Genomic DNA, 25,626 nt, shown 5'->3' on the forward strand with positions numbered 1-25,626 from the left:
CAGGAACCAACGTCTTCAGCTGCATCTTTTTGCTTCACATTAAGGTACTGTGCCGTACGGTTGAGAGATCCTAACTCTTGAGGTGGAAGTTCGTGAAACTTTCCCAACTCTCAGGCCTAATGATCCTTTTTCCCCTTTACTTCTGAGAACTTTCACAAAGACTTAACCGTTTGATACCAGAACTGCTCCTTCCTATCCAGAGCAGTAGCCCATTGACTTTGGCCTGGCCTATTGACTTGAATTGAGCTAGTCTGGTGAACTAGACTGTTTGCACTGCAGTACGTATAATCTATTCTACTTAGTTTTTTCCTTTTTGCTCACTGCTAAGTAATTGAACTGCCATTTTGCTCCTACTTCAGGGGAGCTCAAACTGTCTCAAAGGCTTAGTTTCGTATTGAAGTGTATTTGTTTATAAGTGGCTTTCTTCTAGTGAAATGTTTTACAAATGATTGTGTAAATACATTTTTTTAATTTAATTTAAAAACTTTATTTTTGAAATGTTTCCAGACTTACAATCAATCACACCCACATTAGAGTGTATTAACCATGCGCCATCCAACATCCCTCCTATCCCCCCTCTGTTCATTCCCTCCTCCAGTTCGTCGAAATCGTTGGCAAGCCGTTTCCTCTTCCGTGCATATCATTAGGTGTGTAGGTTCCTGTGTTTGGGCATGTTACGTTTCAGCGTCTTGGGTACTTTGTCTTCCCGATGAGGATGAAGTGTCATCGTCTGCCTCGTTGATTAAGTATGTCACGAGTGAACCCCAAATATCCAGAGGGCGTGCGTATTGGTGCAGCGTCTTGATGAAGTCTGACTCCACGTCTTGGCAGTAGAGAATGTCTTTACGCCAGTTTGTGTCATGATCTCTGCTTCCAAAAGATCAGGACTTGCCCGACTCCCTTGGAAGCAGACCCATAACCCCGGTTCCGAGTGCCAGCCAGTCCCAATTGGGACCTTTTGGACCCTGTCCTGGCGCCAGTGGCACCAGGCTCATAAAGATGCCCAGTCCCAGCGCTGGAAGCGCCGGGCTCATAATGCTTGGGTGGACTTACCTGCAGCAGACCATGCTGCTTACTTACCTGCCAGTTGAACCCCCGATCCTCTTCTGTTTGGGACTACTTTTCCTGTTGGGTGGGGCAGGAGCCACTCCCTAGGTTCAGAACACTGGAACTCTTCTGGAAAGCAGGAACTCTTTTCTTACCTAGGCGTGGCTGTGGAAGGAGACACCTAAGCACTACAGGAGGCTATTTAAACCACACCCGATGGATGAATCTTGCTTTGCGTTATTCTGCATTCTCTGCAGCAGAACGCTCATCGTGTCTTCTGCTTCTGATCCTGGGCCTAAGGGAACAAAGGCTTACCATCCTGGAATCCAGTCTTCAGCAGCACCTGTAAAGACAAAGAAAGAACAGGTTAGCACTACGGTCTTCAGTGGCAGCGCATCTCTTACCTGGTCCATCAGCTGTCACCAACGCCTCGCGCTGCATTCCGGCATCTGAAAGACAAAGGCTTACCTACTCTTCGCATGCTCCGGAGGTCTTCGCACTGCATTCCGGCATCTGAAAGACAAAAGCTTACCAGCTGTTCGCACGCTCCGGAGGCCTTCGGCGCTGCATCCCGCATCTGAAAGACAAAAGAAGGTGCGTTTAAAGACATTGGGCAACTTTATGACTCACGTGCCATTACTCCTTCCCACGCCGAATCCAGTGGGTATTCCAGCACCCAAGACATTTGAAGTACCCAGAACTTGCCGTTCGTGCAGTTAACGACGGACAGCTGTCCTCTGAGGTCAAGAGGCCTGCACCCTTATCCAGTGAAGAAACTGGTTACGGCACCCTGCCCCGAGGCAGATGGAGAGCTCGGCGTTCACTTACCTAAGGTGAGGGTGTTAACCTTTGGGGTTCTACAGGAGAAGAGAAAGGGAAGAGGAGAGAGGCACCCAATAACCCCAGTTCATTAATCCCATATTTTCTATCTGCAGACATCTTACTCTTCGAGTCAGACATACAGTGCACAGAGGTCCAGCACAAAGAGCCAACCGTGTGTTACGTATCACCTTTGAAGATACGGCATTCACCCAGTCAAGACCGGCGCCTCTGCGGGAATCAGGTGAGCGTTACAGTTTGCTACTGTCGGGGCTGGTCCCTGACCACAAGACATGGCGACTCTCCTACGAGCTAGAGTCAGCAACACACCTACCAGTTTCCTTATTGCTGGTGAGAGTTGTTTAGTCATCCCCAGCAATGCCACCGTCGGGACGGGTTGTATCTCCTCGCCTACTATTGCTGTTGTAATCTGCAGTACCTGCGTCCAGAATGGGGTCAGCTTCGGGCCATCCTATGCGAGGTGGACAAAGTCTGCTTTTGAGTTTCCGCACCTTTCACACTTTGCTGGTGATTCCGGGTTTTGTTTACTCTTTTTGACGGGGTGAAGTACGTCTGGTGTAGAAAGCTAAAGTGGATTTGCTTGAGATGTGAGTTGAGGGCTATTTTTTGTTGGTTTTAGGATGTATGGCCATTCCTCATCTGGGATTACTACCTGGAGGGACCTCTCCCATCTTGTTTTCGTGTGTGTGTTATCAGGTGCTGTGTTGGTTAAAATGGATTTGTAGATGGGTGAGACTAGTCTGCCTTCGCCTTGTGCCTGGATCACATTGTGTAGTAGTTGCCATATTGGAGGTTGTTGCGGGAAAGTGCTTGAATGGTATATCTGGTTCTAAAGTAAAGGAACGTGTCAAGGGAGCTGCTGCCCCCCCTCTCTCGGTTGCCTGCTGGGGAGTTGAAAAGGTTCCTTTGTTGAATAGATCACCCAATGTGCTTATCTGCAGTTTCTCCACCCAATGATGAAAGACTCTTTCCGAGATCAGAGGAATCACCGGTATGAATTTGACCAGGAGGAGGGGCGAGAACCGCCCCTGAAATTTATATTTTTGCGCGATTCTCTTCCAGATCCCATAGGTCGCAAGGACCACGTTCATAGTGTTGTTGGGTACTGGGAGCTGACTAATGATAACCGCCCTCGGTAATTTGGGAGTCGCTAGGGCACGCTCTATTTGCACATGTGGTCTGACAAAATGTGTGGTATACCAAAAGCTGAGTAACTGTGCCTGAGCCGCCCAGAAATCTCTCCAAATCTGGGAGAGCTAAGCCCCCACTGGACACTAGAAGTATTAGCGTTGAATGAGACACTGTGGCTGGTTTGCCTGCCCACAGTAGTTCAAGGACTAGACTTTTTATTCTCTTCAAAAAGTATTGTGGTATTGAAATAGGGATGTTGGAAAATAGATATAGTAGTTTCGGGAGGATCGCCATTTTAACTAGTGAGGCTCTTCCCCACAGGGTTAGCGGGAGTGTCTTCCATCGGTTCACTTTCTCCTGCAATGTTTTTTCTACTCCCTCTTAGTTATCCCGGAATACGTCATGGTAATTTAGTAACATCGGTATCCCCAGATAGCATACTCGTGAGGTCTTCCTTGCAAAGTGGTAGTCGTCTGCGAATGCCCTGGTGGCTGGGGTCAATGGGAATATGATCGATTTAGTGTGATCGATTTTTAAGCCAGATATTGCCCCAAATTTAATTACTTCCCTCATGACTGGGTTCAGATTTTCAATGGGGTCGCGTATGTATAATGCTACATTGTCCGCATGAAGGGATATGATCAGCCTGTGTGAACCGATGTTGAGCCCTCTGTGGAGTTGCTGGGATCGAAGGTTCGACGCCAGAGGTTCCATTATCAATGCGAATATTAACGCAGAGAGCGGGCACCCCTGTCTGGTGCCGTGTTGAAGTTTGATAGGGGAGGACCTTGCTGAGCCAACGATAATGATAGCTTGGGGGTTGGTGTTTAGTAAGGAGATTAGTTTGATGAATCGGGAGCCTAGGCCCATCTGGGTGAGCACTGCAAATAGGAAGGGCCATTCTACTGAATCGAAGGGCTTTTCGGCGTCGAGCAGGACTGCGACTGCCTGGTGAGTGGGGTCAAGAGCCTCGATAATTCCAAACAGCCTTCTGATGCCGAATGTCATGCTGCGTCCAGGCACAAATCCTGCCTGATCTGCGAGCACGAGACTGGGCATCAGCGGCAGTAACCTATTGGTAAGTATTTTCGCCAGTATCTTGTTAGCAAGGTTGAGTAGGGATATGGGTCTGTACGATGCACATTCTTCGGGGGGTTTGCCAGTTTTGTGTTATAGGATTATATTGGCCTCACAAGTAGACTGCGGGAGGGACCCTTTTTCTATCGCCTCATCGTACACTTCTGCAAGAAGGGGAGCCAGGGTGCCTGCAAAAGCCTTCTAAAATTCTCCTGCTAGGCCATCAGGCCCCGGGGCTTTGGTGCTTGGAAGGGTTTTGATGGCTTCTATTATCTCCTCTGATGTGATGGGTTCGTTGAGGGGTTTGTGCAGTTGCCTCTTTACCCAGTAGAGTTCAGTGTCTTTGAGGTACTTGCATAGGGCGTCTGAGTAGTTGTATTTTGAGGTATACAGGTCTTGGTAAAAGGTTTTAAATTCTTCTACAATTTCCTCGTCGGTGTGCTCAATTGTGCCTTGTTTAGAGTGTATAATTTCGACCGTTGTCGGTTTCTTGTCTGCGTTTAACAGTTTTGTACAGAGGGCTCCTGGTTTTTGGCCTTCGCCGTATTGACGGACCCGTCAACTACGGCCCAGGAATTTTATGTCATGTTCTTCCGTGGCTCTGAACGTCTGCAGCGCCTCTTTTAGTGCAGCTTGGGAGCGTAGATCTTTTGTGGTGGAGCACTTGCGTTCGAGGTGCTTTAACCGTTCCTCACTGGTGGTTAATTCCCGTCGGATCAATTTGTGGATGCCATTCTCCTTAGCCACGCAGCCACACCTTATGAAACACTTTAGCGTTTCCCAAATCGTGCTCCTCGTGGATACTGTGCCCAGGTTTGTTTCTAGAAATGCAGAGATTTCGTCACGTAGTTCGGATGCAAACACTTGGTCCTGCAGGGATCCTGGCTTGAAGCGCCAGCGCATCAAGTGAGGTTTGGTGACGGATGGAATGCAGATGAGGGTTACCGGAGAGTGGTCTGAGAAAGTTTTAGGTAAAATTTGACAGGGCCCCCAGTGCAGACGACCTCTTGCGGATATGAACAGATAGTCTATTGTAGAGCTGGTGTTGTGCACTGCAGAGTTGAAAGTGCAGTCGCGCTGCTCCCACTTACTGTGTCGCCACGCATCTATAAGATCTTAGGCTCTGCATATTTCCTGTACCTGAAGGCTGGTTTTGGATATAGGCAGTGTCTATGGCAGTGTTCAGATCGCCCCCCCACACAATCGTTGCAGAGTCTTGTACTGAAAGGTGTGTGAGCACCCAGTCGAAGTTTTGCCCCGTCTACATTGGGGCCGTAGGAGTTGACAAAAATGATTTTTTTGCCTGCCACAATTCCTCTTACCAAAAGTGATCTGCCTTAGGAATCTCCTAATCAGCCGAAAGCCGGTCCTCTGGCTAATTGGGATCATCGCCCCTCTGGCGTACAACGAGTATGAGGAGAAATACCTATGAGAGCCCCAGTTTCGGGCCCAGTGGTGGTCTTTTCCGGGGAGCAGATGTGTTCCTTGAATCATGGCCACATCTACCTCGTGTCTCTTCAAATATTGTAGGATCTTCTTTGTTTCAGAGGGGAGGTTGCCCCCTCTGATGATCCATGTGGCGACTTTGAATTGCATGTTTAACTAGCTTGTTTGAGTTGATATTGTTGGATCTGACCTGTGGGGTCGTAGAGTGCTGCGGACGATTCCTACGGCTGACTGCTGGTGGTCTCCTTAACATTCGGAAGAGGGGGTACGGCATTGGATAGTAGCTTGGAGGATCGGCGGGGGGTGGTGAATTGGAGTCGCATTTCCCTCCGCATTCTCTACTACCTTCCTTACACGGGCAACCCCCAACTCGCCCGTTTGTTTACTTGATCGGGGTACCGGACTGCAACGTTGCGTGTCCGTCGCCCGGTTTCCCACCCATTAACAATGAACTCTAGAAATAACTTTGCTGTGCAAGGGGTGCTAGGGGCTTCCCAAGCTGCACGACTACGGAGTGCTTAACTCCAGTGTTTGTTTCGGTACGGTTGCTGTGCTTTGTAAGTGGGTTTCACGCCGTTGACCTTATTTGGTTATGGTGGGTTCCTCTGATTTCTTTCTCTCTGCGCTCGAGCCTGGCTGGGTTTCAGCCTGGGACATCCTGCTCGGTCTAGGAATGCGTTTGTTTCCTCCGGCGTCTGGAAGAAGTGGACTTTCCCACCATGTTGTACTCTGAGCCGTGCTGGAAAGAGCATTGAGTAGGCGATTTGGTTGTCTTTGAGCCTCTGCCTGATGGTAGCAAAGGATCTCCTTTGTGTCTGGACTGCTGGGGAGAAGTCTGGATAAAAGTGTATCTTGTCTCCGTCGTGGTGTAGTTCTCCTTTTTCCCTGGCCAATCGGAGAATGGTGTCTCGGTCTCTATAATTAAGCAATTTTGCAATTATTGGCCTGGGGCGAGCACCCGAAATGGGTTTAGAGGATGGGATTCTGTGTGCTCTTTCCACAATAAACAAGTGAGAGGGGGCTTCACGGCTGAAAAGGGTGGTGCACAGCGCTTCGACAAAGTCCATTTTCACTTGTGACTGGTGTTCCCTCACTCCGATAATTGTATTTCTTCTTGAGCGACCCACCAAATCTTCGCACCTGGCATTGGCTGCTTTCATTTGGGTCTCAAGTTGAGACACTTTGGCTGTTAGGGTTGCTGCGCCGTCGTCCAAATTGGGCACCCGTTCTACCTCGTTTAAGCGTTCAGTATGAGTGTCCATGGGATGTTGTAGGAGATCGACTTTCGAGGAGAGTCCATCCATTTTATTGTTTAGACTTCCTGTGCCTGCTTTCAGGTCTAACAGGAGTCCCTTGATGTCAGTAGGGCAGGTTCCCTCTTCCATTTGGTGTGAGCCACCTGACGGGGGCTCTAGTTCCTCCTGCAGCATGGGAGTTTTGGGGGCTGCATCTGTCTGGAAGGTCAGCTTCCTCTGTGATCTGTCTGTTTTTCCCATTGGACTGGCGCTGGTGGGGGTGTCTCTGCGTTGAATTTGGAGCCCGTAAGTGGTTATTGGGCTTCAGCAGTCTCCCAGAGGAGGAGGAGCAGCACGCGCAGTGCAGTGATAGTTGGTGGAAGAAGTGTAGCACAAAGGAGCCCCAATGATGAATGTGGTGCTTAGCTTTGGTTTAGTTTGCTGTTGAATTTCAGGTGTTAAGCTGCCGCTCTGGGGGGGGGGGCTGTCGCTCAAGGCCTCCGGGACTCGCCTCCAGGCCCAGATTTCCCCACTCAGCCCGGCAAGGAAGAGGCGCCGCTTGCCGCAATGGCTCTGGTGGTGAAGGAGGGGGGAGCCGGGAGAAGGTGCCCTCCTGCGCCTGGTCAGTCGCCCCTCCCTCTCTTCGCCTCGAGTGAAGCCCGCCAGTGTGTGTTGCTGCCTCCCAGCGTTTGCGACAGTCGCGGTTGTAGGGACTGTGCTGTGGGTGCGGCACTGCGTGGGGGGGGGCCTCCTGCACAAGCCCCTCCGACGTTAGTCTTGGCCCCGTCTCCCTAGAGCTGGATGAGGGCAGGCTGCTTTCATCCGCCTGGACTCCGCTCAGGGGCTACCTCCTGTTATCTGGCGACCTGCTGGGCCCTCTCAATCGTCTCAGGCGCTGGGCTCGCTCACCTGCGTATGAAGTTGCCGGATCGCCGATTTCACCCCAAGTTTCGCAGGGCAGTGGGCTATCGAGTAGACAGCAGGGAAAGTATATGGTCAGGGCGGCAAAATACCGAAATGGGCAGGATGTAGGATTAATTCTGGGCAGTGCTGGAGCTCACTGAGATGCAGCCATCTTGGTTGGCCCTCTAGCGCCCTCTCGTGTAAATACATTAAGTGTTTTATCAAGAAACCTTGAGTATTAGTGTCTACTTGTTCTGCTCACATTCACTCTTGAGATAAGCCTGGCTGCTCAGCTTGCTACCAACAAACTGTGTGGTACAGACTTATACCAGAGATTGGTCTTGCTTACACCTGTAGTCCTGATTGTGTGTAGTGGTCCCTGCATGCAATTCTGCCTAACACACAGAGAAGCCTTTTAGGCTTCCCCAAGGTTTAAATAACTTCTCTGGAATAAACTACTGTTTCCCAGAGAAAGTAAAGTGAAATTGACTTTACTAGTCTTTCCAAATTCCTAGACCCAGCACACACTAACGTACAATAGAGTGCTGTAGAAGTTGCCTAGTATCCCCTATGTCTAGAAACTCATGTAGCAGTCAAATGCTACCCTTTCCTCTCGAAATGGCTGGTGGCAGTGGTTTTACAACGAACTACTATGATTTTAACTGACCGCAAACACTGGTAGTGTTAAATAATGGGAGCCATCGTTTTCAAGATGGCGCCTGAGCCTCCTTTGTTTAAACGGGTCCCTGTCTTCTTTTTTCGCCATTACTTTTTTGAAAGGTCCTTCTAGAGTTTGTCTCTGTGTGCCAAACCAGGTTTGCCCCCTTTGTTCCTATGCCTTTGGCAGGCTTCAGGACTGAAGACCGCCTCTGGCGCCCAAGTGTCTGGGGTGGGCATGAAGTGAGGGAGGTGCCTGAAACTCCCTGTGCTTAGTCTCCTAGGAGACCCAAATGCATTCTGGTGTGATTGGCTGGCTGACTGTCTGGCAAGGACAGCCACCCTGCTGGGTGAGTGGCAGCTAGGCTGGAATGAATGGGAGGAAACTGGATTAAAGGCGAGTCGCTTGGCTTGGAAGTGTAACGCTCACCTGATTCTCGCAGAGGCGCCGGTCTTGACTGGGCGACTACCGTATCTTCAAAGGTGATGTGTAGCACCCGGTTGGCTCTTTGGGCTGGACCTCTGTGCACTGTATGCCTGACGTGTAGAGTAAGATGTCTGCAGATAGAAAATATGGGGTTAATGAACTGGGGTTATTGGGGTGTCCCTATCTCTTTCCTCTTCTCCTCTCCTGTAGACCCCCAAAGGTTAACGCCCTCACCTTAGGTAAGTGAATGCCGAGCTCTCCATCTGCCTCGGGGCAGGGTGCTGTAACCAGTTTCTTCACTGGATAGATAGCGCAGGCCTCTTGACTTCAGAGGACTGCTGTCTGTCGTTTACTGCACGAACGGTAAGTTTCGAGTCATTCAAATGTCTTTAAAGTCTTTAGTAATGATGTCTCTTGTTTTGCAGGGTTCCGGCGATGGCGGATGACGGGCTGAAGTGAGTTGAAGATGGAGCCCGTGTGATGAATAGAAGCGCCTGGAAGCACGTAAGCGCTCTAACTGTCTTTTTATTTTGCAGGTACGAGTTCGGAGCGGCTGCAGGGTGCCGGAATACCCACTGGATTAGATGTGGAAAGGAGTAATGGCACGTGAGTATTAAAGTTCCCCAATGTCTTTAAACGCACCTTGTTTTGTCTTTCAGATGCGGGATGCAGCGCCGAAGGCCTCCGGAGCGTGCGAAGAGTTGGTAAACTTTTGTCTTTCAGATGCCGGAATGCAGTGTGAAGACCTCCGGAGCGCACGAAGAGTAGGTAAGCCTTTGCCTTTAAGATGCCGGAATGCTAAACTGTTCTTTCTTGTCTTTATAGGTGTTGCTGAAGACTGGATTCAGGGTGGTAAGCCTTTTTCCTTAGGCCCAGGACCGGATGCAGAAGACACGATGAGCGTTCTGCTGCAGAGGTTGCAGAATAACGCAGAGCAAGATTCATCCACCGGGTGTGGTTTAAATAGCCTCCTGTAGTGCTTAGGTGTCTCCTTCCACAGCCACGCCTAAGTAAGAAAAGAGTTCCTGGTAAGAAAAGAGTTCCTGCCTTCCAGAAGAGTTCCAGTGTTCTGAATCTAGGGAGTGGCTCCAGCCCCACCCAACAGGAAAAGTAGTTCCAAACAGAAGAGGATCAGAGGCTCAACTGGCAGGCAAGTAAGCAGCATGGTCTGCTGAAGGTAAGTCCACCCAAGCATTATGAGCCCGGCGCTTCCAGCGCTGGGACTGGGCATATTTATGAGCCTGGTGCCACTGGCGCCAGGACTGGGTCCAAAAGGTCCCAATTGGGACTGGTTGGCACTCGGAACCTGGGTTATGGATCTGCTTCCAAGGGAGTTGGGAAAACCCTGACCTTTTGGAAGCAGAGATCATGACAGGAAGGCAGTCGACCACTGGAATGAAAGAACCGAAGATGAGCTGGAAGTGGACGGCTGCTGCAACTCCTGGACCGTTGGTTTGCCCGGTGAAGCCCTGCTGCAGGTCCGAATTGCCAAGTTCATCTCGACAGAGAAGCCCTGGATACCATTCTCAGAGCTGGTTGTGTTTTCCTCAGAGTGCTGCAGGAAACAGAATAGCCAGGGAGAAGCACACCAGTTTGTGTGCTTGACTACAGCTAACGGAATTGAAGATTTGCCTGTGCCAGCTTTTTGAGCAGTCCCAGTGCATTGCAGGAGTCCCCCGGTGTCCTCCCTCTTGTCCCCATGACTGAGGCTCAGGAACAGCGAGATCTGCAGGAACTGCCAGGAACAGACATCTTCAGCTGCATCTTTTTCTTCATTGTAAGGTACTGTGAAAACCCGACCGAGAGAACTTACATCTCACTGCGAAAGTGAATGAAACTTTGGCAACTTGGAGGGCTAGTCAGCTTGTGACCCGACATATGAATCTTTCTTTTACAAACTACTTCTGAGAACTTTGGCAAATACTTTTCTGTTTAACTTAGCCCATTGACTTTAGCCTAACCTATTGCATTGAATCAACTCCTCTGGTGAACTCAAAACTATTTGCACTATTTTAGAGTAACTGTAATATTTGTTTTATTAAGTTATGCCTTTTTGCTCCTACTCCAAATGCTCAATGCCATTTTGCTCCTCCTTCACAGTAGTTTAAATGGCTCAGAACCTGATTTTGTGAAGTACTGAAGTATATTTTTGTGTGATATAGATTAGCTCCTTCTAGTGAATGTTTTATAAATGACTGTGAAATAAATTAATACGTTCTTTACCAAGTAACCTTGAGTAGAAGTCTATTTGGATACCTGTAATTATAGACCTCTGTGTAACACCCTTACAGCTCACATTCCCTCTTGAGATAAGCCTGACTGCTCAGCCGCGCTACCACAAAACTGCGTAGTACAGACTTATACCAAAGGTTGGATTTGCTTACACCTGTAGTCCCAGTTGTGTGTAGTGGTCCCAAAGGGTACTGCACGCAAACTTTGCCTAACGGGGTTACTTAGTAGCCCCTTTTCCTACTTAATCATGTAACATGTTTTATGTTACCCTCATGACTTTAAATGGTTGGTGGCAGTGGTTTAATTTTCCTACCATTGTGCTTTTTTACTGCAGGCTGAATCCTCAGCTGCAGTATAGCACCTGTGGGTGACCATTGTGTCAAAATGGCCTCAGTCTTTTTTCACCATTTCTTGTTTGTGAGGTCTTCCTTAGGTTTTACTCTGTGCGTCAAACCAGGTTTAACCCCTTTGTTCATTTTGCCTTTGGCAGGCTTCAGTACTGAAACATCAGTGTGTCTGCAAGGGCAGGAAGTGAGAAAGGTGCCCGAAACTCTCCTGTCCTTAGTCTCCATGGCAACCTGAATGCACCCAGCCCTGATTGGCTGGCTGTCGTTGAATGACAGCCACCCTGCTGTGAGTGTCAGCTAAGCTGTGCATGAATGGGTGAAATCTGCTTAAAAGGTGAAGATTCTTGGACTGAAGACCGTCGACCACTGGGAAGAACTCCAGACGAAGCTTGCTGCATCCTCAACGAGCGTTGCACTGCCCTGTGAAGCCCTGCTGCAGTGCTGAAACTCCTTTTTCTGCTCAACAAGAGAAGTAGGAAGGATGACTTCTTCCCTTGGGTTAGTGGGAACTACCCTCGAGACAAACTTTGCTGGAAGACCTTCCTCAACTGGCATGGGGTTGAGAAATCCATAGTAGAGTGTAACATCTGTAAGCCGGTCAAAGCTCCAGGATCCTCCAGAAGCAGGACGACCAGAGCTCTAGTCACCTCACAAGAGTGCAGGACTCCAGGAGTGAAGGAAGCCCAACCAGTGTCAAAGATCTACGGTGGTGCTGTTTACCGAGTCCAGAAACTGCTGATCTGAAAAGAGCCCGTAGCTGCTGCCGACCTTCGAATTGCTGTGCAGGAATCCTCCAGACGTCCTCCCTCTTGTCCCCACGACTGAGGCCCAGGAACACAGGATCTGCAACACTGCAACCAGATAGGAGCCAGCTGAACCATGCTTCTTCCAACCAAAGGTACTGTTTGAATGGATTGTGTCCTCCAACGTATTCCTCAACTTTGATATGTAGTGTTCACAGCTCGGCTGCTTTGGAAATTTTTCGGCACGTGCCATGCTTCGATGGCGTCTGGTCAATGTGCCTCGAGGCCTCCGTCGAGGATGACTTCATCAGATGTTTATAAGTGAACGCATGGCGCCCGTTGCCTCTATTACGTTTGCGGAAAAAACGGGTTTGCTTCATGAAACTCGGCACGCCTTGTACTACTTTGCGATGTCTTCGTCTTCCACTACGACGATGCCTCGGTCCGGGTTCAAGAAATGCCGGGACTGTGGCTACAAGATGTCCATCACGGATCTGCATCGTGTCTGCCTGTTGTGGTGCCTCAGCAGGGGCCATGACATGGATACGTGCTCCAAGTGCCAGTCGATGACTGGAAAGGCCTTGCTGTAACGAAAGGGGAAGCTCAAGGTAGGCACGGTGTCCAAGCCCCATAAGTCCCGACCTGCTTGGCCTTTGACCAGTGCGTCGAGAGGTAACTCCCCTCAGAGGAAGAAGACCAAGCGTTCATGGTCCAGGAGTGGGGCCTGCCACTCCTCCTCATTGATGCGCTCGAGGAGAAGGCGCCGCCGGTCGCCTTCTTAGTCTTCTTCTGGGGGCACCCTTGAGAGGCTGAGTTGGCCGTCCAAAAAATAGACGCCAGCTGAGTGGGAAGCTTTCTGCGTGGAAATGCTTAAAAGTTTCAAAAAGCAGGGAAAGGCCCTGTCCGCGCCTTCTGTTGAAGCCGGCAGTGAACCATCTCGACCAGATACTTGCACGCCTTCGAGCACTGGTAAACGGCACAATCCTCATCGGGAGCTGTCAAGGCCTCGTACAGAGAAGGTATCTAAGGATCGTTCGATTCGTCTCCATCGAAACTGTCCAAACCGTAGATGCCATCGAGCCACAGCAGTCGATAGTGCCTGTCAGTTCCTCCACTCCAGTGAGACCCTCAATGCCTTCAGAGCCGTTGTCGATGCTGTCAGTGCCACTTGCTGGCGCAACCCCTGGTAACAGTGGAACATCTGAAAAAGGTGGTGTTGAAGTCAACGACTTTGAAGCTTCTGGCTGTTATACCTGAGAAAAGGTGGACTCCTCTGCCAAAGAAAGATTGTAAGTCCCTCACCTCCATTTTTGAGGAGGGACATTCTGAGGAGGAGGAGGAGGCTCCTTTTGGGCTCCAGCTTGGAACCCCTAATGTGCCAGAATGCTTCATCTCAGAGGAGAGTAGGATGCAGGATCTCTGTGATACCTTGCATAATGCAAGCGGTATAGACCTTTCTCCTGAGCTGGAGTTCGGTAGACCAGACCCGGGGCAGCATGCCGACGGCTCTTGCAGCCGCCTTATGTCGAGAGTTGTGGACTATTTGGGCTGATCCAGACCTACTGCTCATTATGATCTGGATGATCTTACGGACATTTTGGATCAGGGTTCCCCAACAGATCCCATTTTGCCATTTCATGTGGCTCTGTAGAACAGGGTGGCCAGAAATTGGGAAACCCCGGAGACTAATCCGGCGGTGAACAAGTCTCTGACAAGAAAATACTGCCCCTCCAGTAGCGACCCCGGCTACCTGTCATCTCACCCCACTTCTGAGAGTCTGGTGGTATAGGCAGCCACGGCTATCTCGAAACAGGCTGCGTACCCTACCATCCCTCCAGATAGGGACGATAAGCGCGTGGATGGATGGGATGGACGTGCAAGGTATTTTCAGCTTGGGAGTATGGCGTCTAAGGCAGCCAACTCCTGTTGTGCCTTGGCAAGATTTTCATACACTGTGTGGGAGTGCATATCTATGGTGGCTGAGCATATTCCCGAAGGGGAAGAAAGGGGGGGGCTTTGTAGCTCTTAAGGTCAGCAGGGAAGGCATATGTGAATCCCTTCAGTCCGGGTTGGATGTTGCAGACCGTGTCAGAAGGTCCATGGCTACGAGCACTGTAATACGTAGATTTGCGCGGTTGCGGAATTTGGGTTTTGCACCAGATGTGCAGGTTAGACTTCTGAACTTGCGGGAAACGCCCCAGAATGTTTTGCCCACAATCCCTGCGAAAGTCTGAAATGTGGTGAAAAAAACTAAATTTTCCGACATTTCACTCTGCCCGCCTACCAAAACCCACTGCCAACAACACATGTCCTACCTTTCTGCGTTCCCACAGGTGTCCCGACATAAACGGTACCTCACGTGTGGGTGCACTTATCTGGGCGCCAAGGCAAAAGGCTAAACCACTGGTAACCCCAAGTCTTTCGGTAGAGCAAATTTTGCATGATTTTGCTCATGTGGACAACCTACAGATATGGGCCTCGGGTGTCGAAGCAACCAAAGAAAACAGGGAACCCCATGCATTTCCGAAGAGAAGACACCCGTGGGAATAAAGAGGTCTGACATGCGTGAATCGCCCCAGAATTTATTACCCACAATCCCCGGCAAAGTCCTAAATCTGGAGAAAAACACAATTTTCAGACATATCCCTCTGCCCACCCACTGAAACACGCCGTCAACAACACCATGTCCTACCTTCCTGCGTTCCCACAGGTGTCCCACAAAAACGGTACCTCACATGTGTCGGTGCACCTACCTGGATGGAAAAGAAAGTGTCGACCGTCCACAAGTTCTACGGCAGTCCCAGGGAGCACCGGCAGGGTTCCCAACCTTTCCTGGAGGGAGAAGCTGCAACGAAGGCCAGCTAGAGCGCCAGGATAGTCAGAGGTAATGTCCCTGGCCTTGGGCGGCTGTCGCCCATGTGGTTTGATCATCCCCACGCCCAGCAGTAGTTCCAGGGAGCCCTGCAGGGTCCCCAACGTTTCCCAGAGGGAAGTTCTGTAATGCTGTCTAGCCAGAGCTCCAGGATGGATGGGGGTGATGTCCCTGGCTTTGGGTGTTTGTCCCTCACGTGGGTTGACCGTCAACGTCCTGCAGCGGTTTCAGTGAGCCTTGGCGGGCTCCCCGTCCTTTGCCAGAGGAAGAAAGTATAATGTAACCCGGCCAGACCTCGAGGATGGTTGGGGTGATGTCTCAGGCCTTGGCCACCCGTCACCCATGTGGGTTGACAATCCCCAAGCCCAGCCTGGAGCTGTGGCTGGGGTGCATTACAACTTCTCCCTCTAGGAAAGGACAGGGAATGTCCTGGGCCTCCCCGGAACCAACTTGGGCTTGGGAACATTCAACCCATATGGGAGTAAGCCACCCAAGGCCAGGGATATGACCCCCTACAACCCTGGAGCTCTTCCTGGGTTGCGTTACAGCTTCTCCCTCCGGGAAAGGTTGGGGACCCTGCCGGGGCTCCCTGAAACAACTGCTGGGCTTGAGGATGGTCAAATCACATGAGACAACCCACCAAGGCCAGGAACATTGCCCCTGCCCATCCTGGAGCGATGACTGGGCTGTGTTACATAATTTTCCCCTGGAGAGACTCCCTGGCGCTGCCGCTGTGTTTGGGGACGGTACACCCACATGGCAAAGGGATGCTCACGGCCGGGGATATCGCCTCCAACCGTCCTGGAGTTCTTGCTGCCCTGTTACAGATTTTCCCCACCAGGGAGTCCCGGCAGTGTCCCAATACCTCCCTGAAGGAGGAGGGGTTTATGTCCCCGGACTTTGTTCCATGTGTTAAAGTCGTGGCAAAAATGGCAGTGGATGCAAAATATTGCTGCAAAAAGGCTGTGGTTTTACCGCCGCAATCATGTAAAGGATGTGGGTGACGCCCCCCCCCCCCTGTAACCTTGGACACATTATACCATTTAAGGGAAGCGGGGTGCCACCCCTGCTCCCCTTAAAGGGTATAATGGGGTACACCTTTACCTTTTATTTTTTGCACAGGCGACATTTTTGACGTGATTTTTATCACTGCATACCCTGAACTTGGGCGGCTGTCTTCCATGTGGGTTGACCATCCCCAAGTGCAGCAACACTTCCAGGGAGTGCTGGCAGGGTCCCTGTCCTTTCCCAGAGGGAAAAGCTGTAACACAGGCCAGCCAGAACACCAGCATGGTCAGAGGTGATGCCTCCGGCCTTGGGCGCCTTGTCTCCCATGTGGGTCGACTGTCTCCAAGTCCAGCGGCAGTTCTAGGGAAATGACATATATCATATCATATAAGCAGGATCCTCATTCCTCCCCAGAGGTGACATCTGTAACGCAGCACAGCCAGAGGTGCAGTCTAAGCTTGCAGATGGTCAACCCACATGGGAAACAGCCACTCCCAGGAAAACACCAATGTTATGCTGGCATGGCGGGGGGGGGGGCAATTTGTGGCCTGACCCTACAGTTCTGTCCCAGCCCGCCAAAATATCTCTCCAGTAGAACCACTCCCGCCCACACCAACAATCCAGCCCCAGTCCCACCCACCCCACTGACAATGGGCCCTAATGGTAGAATATTAAACAGTACTCTCATAACGTTTCAGCTGCTCGCGTAGAAAAAGCTGTAAACTAAGCAGAATTTGTTACCTATGGCAAAAACAAATCAGAACTACTACTCTCTGATCACGGCCCCCTTTTCAAGCCATCCCTGGTGGTCTTCTGACCCTCACCAAAAACGCATTTGCCCCTTCCTAGGGGCAGATTGCACAAGCAATCTGCCCCCATGAAGGGCTACACGAGGGCCCCCCATTCATTTGGGGTGGGGGAGAGGGCCACCCCCCTTTCATTGTAGCAAAATTCCTGGTCATCTAGTGCCCACCCAAATCTTTTTTTTTTTTGCCTCCTTCCCTGGGGGCAGATGATCACCCATCTGTCCCCAGGGTGTACAATACGTGCGGCCCCATGCTTGCGGGGGGGGGGGGGGTTGGTGTTTTCCTGCACTAAGATTTAGGGTTTGGGGAGAGGGCCACCTCCCCTTTCAATATAGAGTACCCTAGTGGTCTAGAGCCTCCCCTTCCGCCCCCAAAACCCCCGGCCACCCTTACCCCCACACAAATGTAATTTCTTCTTTCTGTTATTTTTTCTTTGCCTCCCACCACCATCTGGTCCCCCTGGGGGGTGGGGCAGTAAGTGCAGCCCCATGCTTGAGGGGGGGGGCTGCACCAAGACTTCTGGTGGCCCTCTCCTCCCCACCCCAAATGGATGGGGGGCATCTCCTGTAGCCCTCTCGGGGCAGATAGGGGCCGGGGGGAGGAGAGAGAGGGCCGCTTACATTGCCTCAGGGTCAGCCGCTTCTCCAAGCAACGAGTTGGGGGTAGATCTCTCTCCGCAGCAGAGGCCTCCCTCTGGAACAGCCTTCCTGCCTCCCTGAAACTTGTGGAGAACCAGCTCCGGTTCCGGAAGCACCTCAAAACCTTCCTCTTTGCCTCAGCTTTCTCTCCCCCTCTCTCCTGCTAAATTACTGAACCTGCACTGAATCAGCAACTGGGCCACTCGCCAATCTCTGCCCTTGGCCCAGCCACTCTCCCCTGCACTGCCTCCCTGGCAACCCCTGCACTGCGTGACTGTCTCTGTATCCCTACAGCCCCCCTTCCCAGCACTTCTCTGCACTTACCTTGCACTTGCTACCAACTGGCCCTTATTAATTAGCTTGTTATTCTACTAACCCTGTACTGCACTTTCCCCTTGCATTTTTCCCTTCCCCTCTACCCTTGCAGTTGCGCGATCTGAATGACACCTGGTCTAGTAGGATAGTTGTCTGTCTCCCCTTTGTTCCCCCACCCCCCTGCATCGTCGTGCCTTGAAACACTTGTGTATAGGCGCGTTATAAATGACATATATCATATCATATAAGCAGCCCCCGACACCCGCCCCCCACGTCACAAACAGATCTCTGGTGGTCTAGTGGCATTGCTGGGTGCGGATCGAGCGCTCTGCACCCGATCCGCACCCAGCAATGATTCAAAAAAGTCTCTCCTTTCCAACGACACCTCCCTCGATCTGAACGGCACAATGGTGCCGCAGATCGAGGGGGAGAAAGGATTTTCACTGCAGCAGCTGAAAATGGCTGCCGCGGTGGAAAGGACTTTGTTTTATGTTTGCGTGCATTACGCATGCCGACGTGAAAATGAAAGAAATCCAACCCCCGGGCCGTGAGGAGGAACCTCCCCCTCACATAGCCCGGGGGTTGGATTTCAGTTTTGTGCCAAAAAGGACGAGCTATCTCATCCTTGGTACTACATGCGTAATGTCAAGGATGAGATAGCTCGCCCTTGGCACTTAAGAGGTTAAAACTTAATGTTAAATAATTATTTTACTAGAAAACCTTGTGTAAGTGTTGTTTGGCTACTGGATTGGTGAATTTCAATGCTACAGCTCACATGTACGCCACTTGACACAAGACTGGCTGCTCAGTCACACTACCAACGTGTGCAGTGCAGGCCTATACCAAAAGGTTTGTTACCTAATACGAAGAGGACAAGGGTTGTGTAGTCCGTCCCCTCCACCCCCCAGGGTTACTACATCAATTCTTGCCTAACATGCATATAGTTGGGGTTCAGACTTTAGTTTGCCAAGAAAGTGTCTCTAGAACATTAAGCTGTGCTACTGTATGATTTACCAACCTTTATCCTTCCTAACAGACTTTCTTTTGTGGTTTTGCGGTAGAACTGTCATTGGTGTCAAACTGTAACAATTGTCCTGCGAGCAACTTCCACTGAAGCAATGGCCTTTGAAAAGTATTTATAAGTATTCCTAAGTGTGTTGGTTAATTGAACAAAGTATGTTTCGGACTTCCTTGTGTAAATATAATAAATGATATATATTAACTTTATTGGTGTTTTTCTTTGGACTATTGTACTTACTAGGTTCAGTGTTCTTACCCACAGCTCATATCTTCCTCCTATGATAAGCCTGACTGCTCTGCTACTCTACCAAGGTACCTTGAGTAGTACAGACGGTATACAAAGAGTTCGGTTGATCTGTATGCAAAGGGATAGTTTTGTGAAGTCTTGGCTCAAGTGGACTTTAGGAAAACTCCCATAACAAGCTGTCCTTTGCCTCCCTTATTGTGGCCGAATGTAGGTTGAGAGGCTCTTGGGTAATTTTGTCCTCGAAATAACAAACAAAGGTGCACCTAGCAGAGGGCATTACTCGATTCCAAGACCAGTCCTCCACCAAGGTCAAAGGATCCCCTGAAGCCACCTCTTCTCTTGCTCCCCAATCTGTGTGCGAGCCGTGCCAATTAGCCCAGCTGACCCAGCAGGAGGAGGACTAAAGCAAATGAGCCCAGCTGACCCAGCAGGAGGAGGACTGGAATTTCCATCAGACTGAAGCAAATGAGCCCAGCTGACCCATCAGGAGGACTGAAGCAAATGAGCCCAACTGACCCAGCAGGAGGATTGGAAATTCCATCAGACTGAAGCAAATGACCCCAACTGACCCAGCAGGAGGAGGATTGGAATTTCCATCAGACTGAAGCAAATGAGCCCAACTGACCCAGCAGGAGGAGGACTGGAATCTCCATCACACTGAAGCAAATGAGCCCAACTGACCCAGCAGGAGGAGGACTGGAATCTCCATCAGACTGAAGCAAATGAGCCCAGCTGACCCAGCAGGAGGACTGAAGCAAATGAGCCCAGCTGACCCACCAGGAGGAGGACTGGAATCTCCATCAGACTGAAGCAAATGAGCCCAACTGACCCAGCAGGAGGAGGACTGGAATCTCCATCAGACTGGAGCACATGAGCCCAGCTGACCCAACAGGAGGAGGACTGGAATCTCCATCAGACTGGAGCACATGAGCCCAGCTGACCCAACAGGAGAGGACTGGAATCTCCGCCAGACTGAAGCAAATGAGCCCAGCTGACCCAGCAGGACGACGACTGGAATCTCCATCCAACTGGAGCAAATGAGCCCAGCTGACCCAGCAGGAGGAGGACTGGAGCAAAGGAGCCCAGCTGACCCAGCAGGAGGAGGACTGGAATCTCCATCAGACTGGAGCAAATGAGCCCAGCTGGAGGAGGACTGGAATCTCCATTAGACTGAAGCAAATGAGCCCAGCTGACCCAGCAGGAAGAGGACTGGAATCTCCATCAGACTGAAGCAAATGAGCCCAACTGACCCAGCAGGAGGAGGACTGGAATTTCCATCAGACTAAAGCAAATGAGCCCAGCTGACCCAGCAGGGGGAGGACTGGAATCTCCATCAGACTGGGGCAAATGAGCCCAGCTGACCCAGCAGGCGGAGGACTGAAGCAAATGAGCCCAGCTGACCCAGCAGGAGGAGGACTGGAATCTCCATCAGACTGAAGCAAATGAGCCCAGCTGACCCAGCAGGAGGACTGGAATCTCCATCAGACTGAAGCAAATGAGCCCAACTGACCCAGCAGGAGGAGGACTGGAAATTCCATCAGACTGAAGCAAATGAGCCCAGCTGACCCAGCAGGAGGAGGACTGGAATTTCCATCAGACTGAAGCAAATGAGCCCAGCTGACCCAGCAGGAGGAGGACTGGAGCAAATGAGCCCAGCTGACCCAGCAGGAGGAGGACTGGAATCTCCATCAGACTGGGGCAAATGAGCCCAGCTGACCCAGCAGGCGGAGGACTGAAGCAAATGAGCCCAGCTGACCCAGCAGGAGGAGGACTGGAATCTCCGTCAGACTGAAGCAAATGAGCCCAGCTGACCCAGCAGGAGGAGGACTGGAATCTCCGTCAGACTGAAGCAAATGAGCCCAGCTGACCCAGCAGGAGGAGGACTGGAATTTCCATCAGACTGGAGCACAGGAGCCCAGCTGACCCAGCAGGAGGAGGACTGGAATCTCCATCAGACTGAAGCAAATGAGCCCAGCTGACCCAGCAGGAGGAGGACTGGAATTTCGAGTGGAAGAAATTGAAGTTCAGCCACTTGACGCTCTCGTCTCTTCTCCTTCTGCCTGCTGTATACCTTCACTCTCTCCGCTCGCTGTTCTTCTGATTCTCCACTATTGCTCGGTCCACCTTCCTCTCCCTCATCCCTTTCGCCTCCTCTTGCATTTCTTCTTCCTCCTACACCATCAAGTCTTTCAGCAGCTTCACCTCTTGCACCACTTTCGGCTTCTGTACTTCCAACTCTCTGCTCATTCAAACTGCCCAACGATACAATGCTCCAACACCCCAAACTAGCCTATTGGAACTGCCTGCGCTTTTATTTTTTTGTTCGTCCCTCCACCATATTCTGGTCAACTGCAAGGGTCTGCAGCTGGCAATTTTAATTGTTACTGCTAGGGGTTTGGTGTGTAATAGATGATTTCCCCCATAGGAGCCCCTGCTGCTCGTGCACTCCTTCACTCGCACCCTTGCTCTTGTTGACGGAGCCTTCATGAGCCAGTCGAGCATCTTTGATATGGGTCTGTGAGGTGAGATACAGCCACTGGTCCCACAGTGGTTTCCTGTGGCTCTCTGGCCCTTGCACGCCGCGTACACCTACGTTATTAAGCACGTGTCAGTATACTCTGCAGTAAGCTTTCCTTTCCAAGCACCCTTGTTAAATGTTGCCTCACAACAGTTTGTCTCTGCACAGTGCAATGCATGTTCTACAGGGTTTAACTACTGTGCGGATGCATATTAGGACATTTCCTTGGGTACTGCAGGTAGTGGCTACAGTGTGGTGATTCTGCCTGTGCAGAGGGTGGCCCTGCCCTCCTTGCCCCACACCACTTAGCCCCCACAGATATCTGAAAGGGCATTATTACTATATTAAAAGACCAGTTGTATGTGAAATGAAAGGTGATATACAGCTGCAGTGTATGGAAGGATATCTTACCTCATCCTCCCAACAGGGGAGTTCAAAATTGGTGTAGTACAATCATGAATGTAGCTTTAATGCAATGTTCTGTGCCATTCCATAGACTGGTGAAGAGTGCAATACACAGTTTAGCACTGTGACTATGCGTTTCACTGTCTTTCTTTTCTTCACCCGGCACATTCTGTGCTGCTTCCTGTTTTGTGACTGCCCCCTTCATCTTGCTTTTTCTTTTTTCTTTTCCAGGTTCCGGGATCTAGCAGAAGGTAAGAAACTTAAACGTGTCTTTGTGGTTGGTTACTTTCATGTCTCTGGGAAGAATTCGCTGTTTACAGGCTACAGGAATGGGAGTTTAATGGGGTTGGGGAGGGGCTTTATTGGGTGATGGCAGGGAGTCTGCCTCTTCTGTGGCCCAAATGCTGCCCCTATAGTTCAGAGCCTGGGATTATTTATGCCAAGGTTTTCTTTACAGTCGCCTCCTTGGTTGGTGCCATTATTGCTGGAGAAGGTTGTGACTTGTCCCACGATTTTCTGAAATAAGTCCACCGTTTTTATTATTGGAAAAACCTTAAATGGACTTAAATTGTGCTGTTAGGCAAGATTGTATTCAGTTCCCTGTGGGAGACTGCACCAGCCTTGTCTGTCCTCTTGGCAATAGTGAACCCAACCTTTGTTATAAGCATGTAGTGACTGAGCAGCCACTACGTCCTTTCATCGCAGGATGTTTTTACGTAGTGTTTTTTACCGCATATTTTTTTTTTTTTTTTTAAAATCACATTTTTTAGAAACTGGGGGGTTTGCGGGTGTAGCCCCCCCCCCCCATCCCCAATTGAAAAAACCCAGTGAAAAAACGCGATGAAATGACATGGAACCATCTCAAGAGGGGTCAGTGTGAGCTGTAAGGTTGTAACAGACAGTTATTCAAATACACTTACACACAAGGTTTCTTGATTAATCAATTATTAATTTAAGTCACTTGAATAAGCCTTCTTTAGAAGGGAGCAATCATATAACACAAAATATACTTCAATAAATACACACTCTGTTTCACTAAATCAGTTGATACCCATTGGGGATGGCACGCAGACACTTCCTACACCCTGAGGTGACTTAAATAACTAGGACACTGTGGACATTGATATATCACTTGCACTTTAAGAGCAATTCTGAGTGATGTTAAAGGAAAAGTTTTAGAGCGATAAAACAATGGTTAACTGTTATTCCTAAGCAGGTAAGTACTTTGGAAACCCCCCCCCTCAATCCCCAAAGCAAAGTAAATTAACCCTTTCCAGGGGAATAGTTAAAGCACAAAGTCCGAGGTAGGTAGAGTCTTTCAGGGAGTCAGCCAGGTCTAGGGGAGCTAAAGGTCTTCTTGCAGGTAAGTAAATGTCTTGCACAATGTTTTAGAAAGGTTTGTAAAAATGAGATCACCGAAGGACCACAAGCTGGGAGGCTTGTGAGGGACAAAGCTTCAAGCAACACTGCAAGGGCAACCAAGGCAAGTCTCTACTGAGAGCTAGCAAGGCTACACAACAAGAGGTAAGTCCCCTTAGTTTTACAGTACCTTTGGTTTGAAGAAAACTGGTTCCAGCTGGCTTCTGTTCCTGTGTAGGTCTGCAGATCCTGTGTTCCTGGGCCTCAGTCGTGGGGACAAGAGGGAGGATTCTGGGGTCTCCTGCACTAGTGGTGGAAGGTCAACGGCAGCAATGGGCAAACTTCAGATCAGCGGCACTTCAGTTTCAGCTCCTTGCGTCTCTCGCAAACAGCACCACCGCAGGTCTCGGATCCCTTAATGGACTTTCCTCGCATCTGAGCTCCAGCACTTTGTTGAGGTGGCTCAGGCTTGGTCAGGCCTGCTTCATTGGAGTCCAGAGGATCTTCCTGGAGCTCTGGTCTGACTTAAAAATGATGCACTCGATCTAGTGTTCCTCTCCCTTGCAATCAGTTCCAGCTGCAGCAAGGGAAGTACAGCCAGCTCCAAGCGGATGTCCAGATGAGTTTGCTTTGGGGTTGATTAGTCCCACCAACCCAAGTCCTTGCAGGTCTTCTCTAGACGAACTCTGAGCTTCAGCACAGCAGCAGGGCTTCACCGGGCAAACCAACAGTCCAGGAGTTGCAGCAGGCGTCTCTTCCAAGTTCTTCTTCGGATTCCTTCGTCCAGTGGTCGACTGCCTTCCAAGCAAAAGACCTTGCCTTTTATGCAAGTTTCTCCCATTCATCCGCAGCCTAGCTGTCACACAGCAGGGTGGCTGTCCTCCAAGGACAGCCAGCCAATCACCTAAGAGTGCGTTCCTGTCACGTAGGAGATAAAGCACAGGGAGTTTTGGGCACCTCCCTCACTTACTGCCCTGCCAGACAAGCTAGAGCCAGAGAAACCCGCCAAAGACAAAACGATCAAAGGGACCAAACCTGGTTTGACGCGCAGTCAGTCTCAAGGACCTTTCCAACAAGAAATGGTGAAAAAAGACCGGAGCCATTTTGACAAAATGGGCACCCATGGGTGCTTTACTGGGGCAGCAATTGCAGCATGCAGTAAAAACGCACAATGGTAGGAAAAAGTAAACCACTGCCACTGTTGGGGAGAATTCTCAAAAATGTGCTAATTCCCTTCACCTTGGAGACCCCCAGCAACTTTGCTGGATTTTGAGGAGTTTATTTGTTTTACCTGGAGAGTGTGAACCTTTTCCCCACTTGTGTGTTTTACCTCTGTTTTATTTGGTTATGGGGTCTAACCAACTCCATGGGCATCTTTTACAATTGTCACAAAGCACCTTCAGAGCAGTGACACAGGGAAGCCTTTTAGGCTTTCCCAAGGTTTAATTACCTTCTCTGGGATAAACTACTGTTTCCCAGAGTAAAGTGAAATTTACTTTACTAGTCTTTTAAATTACTAGACCCAGCACACCCGATCTTACAATAGAGTGCTGGAGGGGTTACTGAGTATCCGCTGTGTCTAGATACTCATGTAGCAGTCAAATGCTACCCTTTCCTCTCAGAATGGCTGGTGGCAGTGGTTTTACAACGAACTACCATGATTTTTCCTGCCCGCTAACTATTCGTAGCTCCGGTAATGTTAAATCACGGGAGCCATGTTTTTCAAGATGGCGTCTGAGCCGGCTTTGTTAAAACATGCCCCGGTCTTCTTTTTTTCGCCATTTTTGTGGAAGGGTCCTTCTAGAGTTTTTCTCTGCGTGCCAAACAAGGTTTGATCATTTGCCTTTGGTGGGCTTCAGGAGTCTAGACCGCCTTTGGCGCCTGAGTGTTCGGTTGTGGGCAGGAAGTAAAGGAGGAGCCCGAAACGCCCTGTGCTTAGTCTCCTAGGAGACACAAATGCACTCTGTGGTTATTGGCTGACTGACTGTCTGGCCACCCTGCTGGGTGAGTGACAGCTAGGCTGGAATGAATGGGAGAGAACTGAATAAAAGGCGAGTCTCTTGGCTTGGAAGGCAGAGTCGACCACTGGATGACGGAACTGAAGAACTTGAAGACAACTGCTGCAACTCCTGGACCGTTGGTTTGCCCAGTGAAGCCCTGCTGCAGGTCCGAATCGCCAAGTTTGCATCGACGCGACAGAGGCCCTGCAACCGACGACTTCTCCCTTTGAGTCAGAGGGACCAATCAACTCCAAAGTAAGCCACCTGGAGACCCATCTCAGAGCTGGTTGAATTTCCTCTGTGTTGCTGCAGGAAACCGTAGGACCAGGGAGAGGGACACCAGCTTGTGTTTG

At 50.2% G+C, this 25,626-nt stretch overlaps 1 protein-coding gene across 1 annotated transcript in view; it reads left to right on the top strand.

Annotated features, from left to right (window-relative positions):
- Positions 1-25,626, top strand: part of LOC138525621 (ribosomal RNA processing protein 1 homolog B-like) — a 310,024-nt gene that overhangs the window by 200,592 nt on the left and 83,806 nt on the right. Inside the window, exon 11 of the mRNA XM_069635673.1 lies at positions 22,146-22,165. Coding sequence (XP_069491774.1) covers positions 22,146-22,165 — 20 coding nt within the window. The remainder of the gene's footprint in view (positions 1-22,145; positions 22,166-25,626) is intronic.

The sequence above is a fragment of the Ambystoma mexicanum genome, chromosome 7p, assembly GCF_040938575.1.
Source record: "Ambystoma mexicanum isolate Mex_15411 chromosome 7p, UKY_AmexF1_1, whole genome shotgun sequence".
In the NCBI taxonomy this organism is placed as follows: Eukaryota; Metazoa; Chordata; class Amphibia; order Caudata; family Ambystomatidae; genus Ambystoma; species Ambystoma mexicanum.